Raw genomic sequence first — 11,208 nt, forward strand, 5'->3', positions numbered from 1 at the left:
CACATGGTTGCACAATCCTAAATTTTCTCAAGGTACCCTTGTTGGATAAGACGTTCAACATCCAGTTTCCGTACATAGAATTGAGAATCCTTCACGATATTAAACACACCAAACTCTGTTGTAACCTCTCCACCGTCCTTTAACACTCGCACATCGATAAATATATCTTGAGGAGGTAGTAAGTCACCAGATAAGTCAATATCCGCAAACTTGGATTTGTAGTTCAAAAGTAAGTTCTGATACTGACGTAGATACTCCTGTTCAGCATGACTCAAGTTGTCAATTGCTAGCTTCGTGGTATAGTCAGATATACCTAGGGCTGCGTTGACACTGCACATATTACCAAAAGATGGATTCCCTCCCAATGATTTACCTGCTGTAGATTTAGATGAATCTGGGGTAGTATCTTCTTGTCCCACTAGTTCTGTCTCCATGGGATCAATATTAAGCCATGAAAACTGTACTATCTTGTTCGCTCTCAGTTTTTCATAAGCCAAGAGACATCGTTTATTCCTTCTCATACTCAATTGAACTAAGAATAACTGTAATTGAAGCTTCTTCTCATCGACCCCTTCTATCTCCAGCAAATCCATCTCTGCAAGGAATTCGACATCATTTTGAAGCTCTCGGGTTTCTCGAACGATACCATTTACAAGATCACTCAGATAAAGTGAGATTTCAGACAAGTTAGCCACTCTTTTCGCTTCCCCCACAAGCTTATGACCGAGATCTCCATACATTGTAACCCCCAGCGAAAGTTGCCCTTGTAAGGATAAAGCAAGTTATGATTACTTAATCGTGATGATGAGGTTGCGTCTAATGTAATTCACGCGAGCAAAGGAATTCACAATTTTGACCATCGCACACCTCTCGACATAGTATAATGAAACACTGTATGAAGTCCACAATTCAATAACCAAAATAACTGCCTCTAAGTTTCTTGTTCTCGATGTTCATTGAACTTTTTGCATGCATATATTCCTCATTCCCCACACTCCTGTCTTTGTAGCATAATGTGAACACGATACGCATTATTGTGGAATTAAAGGATGCCATAGTATTACCGAACTATTTTAGATTCAACCATAGTTGATATATATGTTAAATGTAGTTGACACCTTTAACTACTCCACAACTCTGAGAAAAGATTTAACAATATCATGGCATGCTTGTACAAAAGTGGGCAATAAATCAACCCCCCTCCCCAGCATTAGCGTTTGCTTGCAGGTTTGGTTGTATTATAGTTTATGTTCCGTTATAACGTTAGTACGGAATTGTGGAATGCCAAAATCAAAGGAGAAAGTTAAAAAGTACAAATAAATACGAAATCAAGCTCTATTGAAGCGTAGCAATTACACCACTAGCCTATAAAGTATAATTTCCCCATACACATAAATTTAAATAGTTCCATTGTTTGATAAGTTATATTTCATATCACTCCTTTTACGTCAAGTTAATCCATTTAATATGAAACAGCTATGAGTGGTGCAAGCAAGGCATGCATAAGTAATGCGAGCATTTAACCCAGTGGAAGTGATGAGGGAAAATATTAGCCTAAACAATTTAATATACCTTTGTCACTTCAATGATGAACTACTGCAAATATATGAGCAAACTCCATAATATTGCCTGGACAGCGATACCTTTTGTAGGTTCCAACCATAGTGCTAGGCCATTAAACTGAAGGGAGCTAAAGCCCTGCGATCTATAATTTAAATTACATGCTGCAGGGAGCGCCGTGCACATGCACAGGCTGAAGGGTATGAAGGGTAGCACGATAGCCATATTTGATGGTGAGGGCCAATATTGTGATTGTTTCATTATACTCCAAAGGAGACGGAAAAAATCAACTACTCTTATTGTGATGATGCAAGGGTTTATTTCGTCGGATTTATCCTTTCTGTTAAAATGATGGCAGAGTTACGATAATGGTTGGGCTTGAGTAATTACTACAACAAAATTAAGAGCATGTAGAAGAAAACGTGCCACTAATTGATATCAAGTAGATCTTGATTAATTGTTTTAACATGACCTTAGTACTGCAATCGAGTTGTAAAGGAAATGTTTGTGTAACAATACCTACTGCTGCCAAAAGTTTCTAATCATAAGGAAAACATAAAATCAGTATTCCACACAGAATAATAGCCGTGTAGCATTCTTTTCATGATGCATACCATTAAGATGGAAATAGGGGCCTCTGTTTACTTAAGGTCCCTTAAAATGCTGTCATATCTAATTTATAGCTTTTATATCAACAAATGGGCTGGTACAAGGTGCGAGTTGCCTATTATCATTTGAGTGGGGTCAAATATCGCATCGCAGTTTCCGAAAAGGGAAATGACATAAAGAAACACCAACATTAAAGCAGGGCAATCGTGCAAACATCAAAGTTTCAAAACAGATCATTGATTTAGTAGAATTAGTAGAATTAGTAGAATTAGTAGAATTAGTAGACAATTAAAATTCTGAGCAATTTATCATTGATGAATATTTCATTTTAATTCAAAGCTCACTTCAAGTTTTCCAATATATTGAATGCTCCGAAAAGTTCGTGCACAAACCAATATCAAGGTTATTGAGTTCTGATTGGCCAAGTACTTTGAACGTGGTAACTGCTCCTAATGCTGGATTATTCTATCATTTTATCACTACTCTGTAAGAATTAAAACCTTAATCTAAGTTTGTCTTTATCTCTTTGCGGAGAGTGGTTCAAGTTTAGCTTTAATGCCTCATATTTGGAATTGCCATGGAACATTTGCACTTATACCTTAACACTAGGTTACTAGTATTTGTAGAAAACGCCAACCATACTATTAAGGAATAATAATAAAAATACAATAGGTTTTACTAGAAGTTCTCTGCAAGGTGGAGCGTGTAGACATTTGTTGTTTTCCTTTGGAATAACGCTTCAAGTTTAAATACTTCTAGAAAGATTCCAAATTGTTCGTGCACATACCAAAGTACCGTTTTTCAATTAGTAAATCACGTCCTCCAGGAAACCAGTTACATGTGCACAGAACTGTTCCGCTTCTTCTTTTATCCTCATCTATTTCGCAAGGTAACTTTGGCCTACTAAACCACCCCATAAATCTTAGCTATCTGAGTTGCAGTACCTTCCTCTTTAAAAATAGGCTAATCATATTAGGCTCACTTAATCTGGGTACGCGTTTCTAAGTGGTTTGAAAGTATTGGGGTGTTTGCATTCGACTATCACAAACACAATGTCTTACGTTCAATCGCGAAAGCTTGCCCACTATAATGAGAGGAGAGACCAATTAATACTACGTTATGCCAAGTGTGAAGCAGCCATAGAGGATCCACTTATTAAGCTGGACTTCTACAAATTACGGAAGTATGATGAGATCAACTACGAAGCGCACTTTTTGCGCACCAAAATTGACATAACCAAAGAGCAATTGTCCCCTCTTGATAAACAAATGCTCGAATTATTTGATGATTATGAAAGACGTATAGAAAAGCAATTACCTATTATTAGCATTTTGAGTGAAGCCCCTGACCTCGCCATTGTGCGTCGGGAGTTAGTGGACAATGCAAGAGAAGCAGCAAAAGTTGCCATGTTAATTAAGCTGTTAGATGATCAAAAAAAGTCATGCTCACTGCTGTCGATTAGACCTATCAAACCGCGGTCAAGCCCTCTGGCTTCATCATCCTCCACCTCCATTACTAAGTTAGATACAAGTTCTGGAGCAATGAAGAAGAAAGCGACAAGGGGACGACCTAAAAATGCAGCGAAAGTGAGGCCACCAAAACCTGTTGAAACGGAGAAGCTGGCCTTCGATTGTTTACAGAGTCCTACCCAATTAGTTAGGGAACCATTATCTACGGTGAATTCAAAATTGAAGTCATCTGAAGAAGAAAACAGCCCCTCCCAGAATCAGCATCACTTTTTCGTAACGTTGAAGATCAAGAGTGCTCAAAAACTAGATTCAGCTAAGGATTGTTCAAAATTGCCTAACAGTCTGCTTAGTGCGCTTTGTGATTCTCAAGCATCTTCTGATGTATCCGAATTAAAACTTGGATCGCAACCATCAACACTTTTAGTCGCGCAGGTTGCGCAAAACTCCCCAAATGAGGAGAACAATGGGAGTATTGGAGAATCTTACTATCAAGAGCCTATATCTCAACCTACAAGTTCTCATCCCTTACAAGCACAGAAAATTCAACAATTCGCTTCTACTACCGATGTTAATGGGTTTCTGCCTGCATTTGATATAGCAAATGCCACATCTGTTAACACTGCACCTAATCGTCAAATGCCGGGAGTTAACGGTAACGATTCATCAACAGTTAAAGCGACTGCACATGGTACAGACGAGACAGGTATAGGACCTCTAGTTACTACTTTCGTACCATCATTCGGTATCAACAGGGTTGTACTAACAAGTCCCTTGTATAGAGCCAGTCCTGTACTTGGCAAGCAGGGTACCAACCCAGTCTTTGTGGATCCGCAGGCTGTGGTACCTATGAACAACGTATGGCCTTCCAATTATAATCCATCTGGCATGACCCCTGTTAGGTCTGTTAATAACGCCACAGAGATATCGAGTATTAACCAATCCACTAAAGCTTCTAAAGTTGTTAACACATCGAAGCCGGCACCCATAGGGAGAGATATGATTTATCGAGCAAGTGTTGCCGGAAGTGGACATCAACCAATCGAGCCGAAATGTCTCAAAGACAAAATTTTAGAAATGCAGAGACGTGCTGAGCACGTGAGGTCAAAATTACGCGCAAGTGCACCATTGCACTCATTCGAACAGTTTCCTACATGGTCCCCTTTATATGTTAAAACTGTTTTTGAAGCTGCAGCGCGATCTAATGTCGCAGAAAACAAGCGAAACAATGTACAACAACTATATGACACGAGATTCAATATATCCATTACTAAAAGGCAAGCCAATTACTTGTTATTGCATTATGGCTTAAGATTCAACTCCCCGTCTCCTATACTGTTTACTCCAGTATTAGATTCAATACAGAATGCGTTCCCTGGGGAAATTGATAAGATAAGAGAAGAGGTGAAGAGGAGAACAGGGTTTCAGTTGAGTGTATTCGATGCAGAATTCGCTGTTCAAATGAGAAAGCTTTTTTTAAAAGTTTACAAACTGCATGCGGAACCAGAAGAAAATTACATGCCGTACTTCAAAGAGTACAATAGAATCATGCCTCGAAGACCATACTCGACATTTATGGCCTTGAGTGCAATGAACCTAAGTGAAATCGTTGACCGTACAGCCCCATCACGATCTAATTCTTCATCTCCAGACTCACGTGACAAAGATTCAGATAAAAGCGAATCAAAGAAGGCATTGACCTCTATCAATACAAATAAAGAGAAGTCTCCTACCATAGAGGTTTTACCAGATAGCATACTACCCGAGAACAACGAAATCAATTCAACGAATATCAATAAGAAAAGTGTAACTGGTGACGACTTTTTGGGCGATAAGAAATTGTTACTGAAGATTCGCAAACTTTATACGCCTTTGTCAAGCGACATATCCAATCGTCCACAAGTTGTTCAAGAAGCATTGTTGAAGGATGATGATGTAAGACTTGACATTAGTCAGATTAAACAGGCATTGGCTTTTCTAGGTCTAGGTCTGAAACAAAGTCTGAACAAATTAAACAGTAGCTTGCTTACAAAATCTCCCGCTTATTTCCAAACTACCAGTTTGGTTTCTAATGGCGACACAACCAAATCGCATGCCATTTGGCTGATAAGTAATAATAAGAGGAAGGGAAATATTGAAGTTTCTCATCTGGATTTCAATTCTAGGAAGTCAATGTCTCCCTCGGGACAAGTTTCTTCTGGTAATATGAATAAACCTAGTCCTCAAGCACACTCTATTAATCTGTTACCCGAATTGCCAAGTAAATCATTTACGGCGATGAATGAGAGGTCCCAGGTTCTTACTTCAACCCAACCCCCTAACGAACTGCTGGGAATAACGCGCACTAAAACGAGGTTGTCAGATTGTGTCACAGTGGCACCACCGGGTTCTGGTGAACCCAAACTTCACAACATGAATAACCAACAAGTATTCATAGACCTCTCAAAATCAGATGAAGTTATACCCAACTATGAAAATTCAACTGTTGTCACAGGGAAGTCGGATGGACGGGTTCAAAATTTAAAAGTGGGAGAGTCATCTCCATTAAAAAATGTCGATGCATCCCCATCGCGAAGGTTCTATAATAAAACCAACTCCTCACCAATAATTACCACCTCAGCTTCTCCTCTTACTCTGAGAAATAAAGAAAACAACTTATAAATGTTACAGAACCCTCAGCAAATTTCAAGTATTGAGACAGAATTATGCAGCAGTTAATTGCAAATGACAGGTCTTTAGCAGGTAAGCAATTGGTTTTATTTTCTTGTAATGCACTCTGTAACTCTGCCGTTAGGAGGTCAGGAGTGTCATATACCTCCTTTAGTTTTATGTGATTTGTTAGTGATTGATTTTTCGGACTCACTCATTGGTTTGAGTGACGCCTATAGTATAGTAAATGTGTAAAAGCACATCATTTTAGTTTTGGTTCTACTTTATTTAGTATGCAAATACAATTGTATTAGCTAATAATTAATATATACGCATCAAGCACAAAATTCTAATATACAGTAAACTATCTATCTCTTACCACTCATCAACTGTGTTAACAACTGGGAGCTCGAAGAAGGAGCAGCCATCGCAGAAGCAGATGCGGTAGTAGCAAAGGCTTGTTGTTGATGCTGCAGTTGTGACTGAATTTGCAGAAGCATTTGTTGGTTATCAAGATTATTCTTGGGTGCAAAAAGACCAGGAGGTGGTGGAGTTGACGTATTTACTCTCTCATTTAACCTCAACATGTTAACCTGGGGTTGGGATTGCTGTTGCAGTTGCTGCAATTGAAGTAACGCCATAAGTTGTTGTGGAGTTGGCTGATCATTTCCTTGCTGTTGGTTTAAGGTGCCACTATCCAAGGCTGAAGGATCCAATGATCCTGTACCTGAAAACCTTTGGGCTTGTCCTCTTCCCAGAACTTCTAGCAAACGCTTTTGTTGATCGGAAGAGAATGTACCTTCTTGGTTCCCTGGTGCAATGCTTAGACTATCAATACTTTGATTCTGTTGTCTCTGAGTCAATTGCTGAGCTTGTAATTGTTGCTGCTGTAATTGTGATTGCAATACATTGAATTGCTGCATAAATGGGTGATTTTGATAGGCCAAGTCATAGTTTTTCAATGGTTTCAAAAGGAACCTTTCGACTACTTGACGAGATACCAATTTTTCATCTCCCAAAGTGAACTCATTTGTATAGGTTGCTGAAGGGTTAAATGAAAATAAAGGTAAAATTTTTCTTCCGTCCGATCTTGCAACAGATGTGGTGAAAGTTACCCTCAACTTCTCCTTACTATCAGCCAATGCCTTCAAATAGTCTGTGGTTTCTTCTATAAATTGTTGGGCAGCATCATCATCAATATCAATATCGTCAGGATTTAGGGCTGCGTCCTTCATTCCCTTGCCTTTTGTCTTCTGCTTTGTTCCATCCTTCTTCTGCTGCAATTTCTGTTCCCTAACGATTTCTCCTAATGTTGGGAAAGCAGCAGTGTTGGTCAACGTGGCATTGTTAGCTACGGATGGTGAAGCACTAGCACTGCTAGTAGAACCATCATTGGCCCAATGTGCCGTTGCTGGCAATGGAGCTACTGAGGCAGGCGGAACATTATTAATATTCATAGGCTGTGGCACAGTAGTTGGAACAGTAGCAACTGGAGTTGAAACTGCACTAGACTCAGCATTATCACTTTGGTGATCATCGTCACTTGTACCAAAGTGATGTCCCCCTGTGAAGTTGACGTTTGAAGATGATCTATTGTTATTCATACCCATCATGGACATCTTGATACCTGATTGAGTAGATAAATCCTTTCTGGTATAGGAGTCCGCTTCTTCACCTGGCTCATGCAAAAACATACAATTAGGATTGGGACACGGGTGACCTCTCAAGTAGGAAGAACAATACTTAGTTGTACCATGTGCAGCACGTAAGATTCTTCCATCACACAAGGAGCCATCCAAATCTTGAATACATTTCAATGCATCTTCCTTCTTCAGAAATGTGACGTAAACAACCAATCCAGGATTAGAATGATGACCAGAAGGAGGATTTGAAGGGGCAGATGAGGGGCTCTTCCTATTAATGACTATTTTCGTAATTTTTCCATATTGTCCAAAGTACTTATCGGATCTTAAAACGGTATGTAAATCATCTGAAGGACAAGGCGGGTTCAAACCTGTAACATAAACCAAATTCTTCTGTACAACTCTGAGACCAGCCAAATGTTTCTTATTGGCTGTTTCCATTTCCTTCTTCTCCTTCTCTCGTTGTTTCTTTTCCCGTTCTCTTTTCTCTTTCTTCAACTGCTGCAACTTATACTCTTCAGGCGAGATGGTCTTATATTCCACACTCTCATCATCATATAGTCTACGACAACCAGGACACCGACCATTCAATTCAGGATTCAGCCGAATGTTGTTATAGCAAAACTGACATATCTGATATCCACAAGGACAAGGTTTGAAGTTCTTATCCGATATATCCATTTCTTCCACACACAAGGGACTATAAGAATAACAGTTAGTATCTCAAGCTCTAAATTAAGCAAGTCTTATTAACTTATTACAAGTACATACCAGTATTCCACCTCGTCATCAGAAATAAACGAATCATCCACAGAAATCATCTTTCACTTCTTTGCTTTCACTATACTTCTTTATTTTCCACACGCTTGTAATGCTCAATACGTATACTTTTCAAGTTTTGGTTTGGAGGGTTCCGTGGGGGCAATCCTTTCTTGGTCTGGTTGATTTGTTAACAAAATTTTCCGTTGCAATAGACATTGTGCGGGAGGTCGTGTTTTTTTGTTCAAGATTGATGCTCAATTGAAGATTGACTTTTCAGAGATAGTACGCTGTAAAAAAAGGATCCATAAAAACAAAGATTGGTCATTAAAGCACTCATGCTGTTCTTCGTTGAGTTATGGGAATCTGTGTTTAAAGCAGGGATGACACCTGCATTGGTTACAGCTACTCATGCACTGTTTTGCCTGCTTTTGGCATTATTGGCAACAATGGCGGTGTTCACCAAGTCTATTCACTTTTTCAACTTATTTGTGATAGCTGTTTTTCTATATGGATTGGTTATTTGGTTCATGAAGGAATTGGAAGCCATTAAATTGAAGAACAATGAAGAGTTATCAGAATCGAAGCTGGCTTCTACTGATGAGAGGGCCAGTGTTTCTACAAGTGCTACTAAAGCCGTACGAAATGCTCCTGCGAGAAAACGGAAAGTATAATTTTTGTAGTAACTTGAGAAACGCTTGAGTCTGGCTGCATAAACTAAGGGTATATCGCTTTCTAAAAACTTTGGTAGAGAATAGAGTATATGTGGGAGCTAGGATCATTATTTCAATATTTGTATATTACTATAACTAATAATGTGTAGTTTGCATAGAACTCTTCACTAATTCGGAATAACAGAATAAACTGTATCCCCGTACATCAAAAGATCACATGACCAAATTTTCCACTTCGGAACATTTTGGGGCCCACAGTTTAAAATAATCTTGATTCAACCAAATAGCAACAGTGAATTAAACATTCGAGACATAAAAAGGATCTTCTTCTCATTTTCTACTTTCCAAATGAGTTACAGATTCGCATTCGAACCTCTCATAGCTAAACCCGAAGAGCACCCTAACCTGGTAATAAGTTATGACGAGAATGTGATAATAATTCGAGATGGGTTCCCAAAGTCTGTGCGCCATTGGCTTGTTATTCCTCGTGACAATAAAGTTTCGCGACTTGACCCGATAGTTGCATTAGCGAATGCAAATAATTATGCCATGCTCAAGCCTTATGTTGAAAAGGCAAAACGTATGATTACTCAAGAGTTACAAGATCAATACGGAGGTGATTGGCTGAACTTTGTCAGATGTGGGGTTCATGTCGTCCCAAGTCTTGCAAATCTTCACATTCACGTCATTCTGCAAGACTTCAACTCAAACCGGATGAAACATAAGAAACACTATAATTCTTTCACAACGCCATTTTTCGTACCGTTTGAAGATTTTGATCCCAGCCCATCGCGTAAGACTTTACTTAAAAATGATAGTAACTATAAAAAGAAAAAGCTTCAACATTTGTTGCGCACTAAAGTGTCCAGGAAATATGATAGTGACAGTGATTATGATCTGGAGGGGGAGATGCACGAGAACACTCATGAAGAGTTGCTTGAGTCTTTAAATGAAGAGACCCAACATGTCGACCCCGCATCACAAACAATACTACAAGTGAAGGCGGGTTCAGAAAGTGGCCCACTTCCTTACTTGGAAATCGCTCTTTCTGAAAGGGAACTTATGGTGAAAACAAGTCCAATGAAATGCACTTATTGCCTGAAGTCGTTTAGTGATAACTTTAAGGCATTAAAAAGTCATTTGCTGGAAGAATTCATATCCAGGTATAATCAAATCTCTTGATTGAAGGAGTTTTCTTGCATTTTCGATTTTTCTCGCGTTGATGCTCAAGATCTTTTAAACGAAGAGATATGCCCCAAGACAATACGGCTCAAACTAAAGTGAAACTCGGAATAAATTATCCGTTTTATTTTTTCAGATAAGATGATTTGCCCAATAATAACACTGGTAACGATACACATAACCATCTTGCTTACAAAAATGCTCAAGTTTATAGTGTGTAGTTTTTCTCCGATAAGCATTGGCTTAGGTTGACATTAACCCCATGGGCTCGCTGTTTAGATGGCGGGGTCGAAGTGGGGGATTTAAAATTGCGTTATTAGTTCCGAGTTAACAATTCTATTGTTCAAATGTATTCAAACAGGTATACTTATGCATAAACATGTAACTCTACATGTACAAAATATGCGCTCAAAACTCAAACTGGATGGAACCGTTGCATTTGAGCTACATGCATTCAGATGATCTTTCAAACCAATATCATTTCAACGGAATGGAATTCAGCGCAGCAAGTTATGTTAATCAGAATTAAGAATGTAACTGTATCCAGTTACATCTTTCCATTCCCATTTTCCTTCAACAAAAGTAGGCTCTCGTACTGTGAATTTGTGCCTGATTCCTAAGGACGACTAGCATAGTAAATCAAAATGCAATTATCTTTTTGTTGGC

At 38.9% G+C, this 11,208-nt stretch overlaps 5 protein-coding genes across 5 annotated transcripts; 3 read left to right on the forward strand and 2 right to left on the reverse strand.

The window, feature by feature from the left end:
- Positions 1-17: 17 nt before the first annotated feature.
- On the reverse strand, positions 18-740 carry PSF1 (DNA replication protein; the record flags this gene model as incomplete). Its single annotated transcript, XM_043194527.1, has 1 exon — positions 18-740. One exon carries the CDS (start codon positions 738-740, stop codon positions 18-20), a length of 723 nt encoding a protein of 240 aa, XP_043050851.1.
- Positions 741-3,221: 2,481 nt separating this feature from the next.
- On the forward strand, positions 3,222-6,296 carry KQ657_003833 (uncharacterized protein; the record flags this gene model as incomplete). The annotated part of the gene is made up of 2 exons (XM_043194528.1): positions 3,222-3,230; positions 3,297-6,296. The coding sequence occupies 2 exons, from the start codon at positions 3,222-3,224 to the stop codon at positions 6,294-6,296; spliced, it is 3,009 nt and encodes a 1,002-aa protein (XP_043050852.1).
- Positions 6,297-6,652: 356 nt separating this feature from the next.
- Positions 6,653-8,717, reverse strand: NOT4 (CCR4-NOT core ubiquitin-protein ligase subunit; the record flags this gene model as incomplete). Its single annotated transcript, XM_043194529.1, has 2 exons — positions 6,653-8,627; positions 8,710-8,717. 2 exons carry the CDS (start codon positions 8,715-8,717, stop codon positions 6,653-6,655), a joined length of 1,983 nt encoding a protein of 660 aa, XP_043050853.1.
- Positions 8,718-9,024: 307 nt separating this feature from the next.
- On the forward strand, positions 9,025-9,360 carry PKR1 (uncharacterized protein; the record flags this gene model as incomplete). Its single annotated transcript, XM_043194530.1, has 1 exon — positions 9,025-9,360. One exon carries the CDS (start codon positions 9,025-9,027, stop codon positions 9,358-9,360), a length of 336 nt encoding a protein of 111 aa, XP_043050854.1.
- A 348-nt stretch (positions 9,361-9,708) lies between these two features.
- Positions 9,709-10,542, forward strand: HNT3 (uncharacterized protein; the record flags this gene model as incomplete). Its single annotated transcript, XM_043194531.1, has 1 exon — positions 9,709-10,542. The coding sequence occupies one exon, from the start codon at positions 9,709-9,711 to the stop codon at positions 10,540-10,542; it is 834 nt and encodes a 277-aa protein (XP_043050855.1).
- Positions 10,543-11,208: the final 666 nt, after the last annotated feature.

Source organism: Scheffersomyces spartinae, assembly GCF_019049425.1.
Source record: "Scheffersomyces spartinae strain ARV_011 chromosome Unknown scaffold_4, whole genome shotgun sequence".
NCBI lineage: Eukaryota > Fungi > Ascomycota > Pichiomycetes > Serinales > Debaryomycetaceae > Lizanozyma > Lizanozyma spartinae.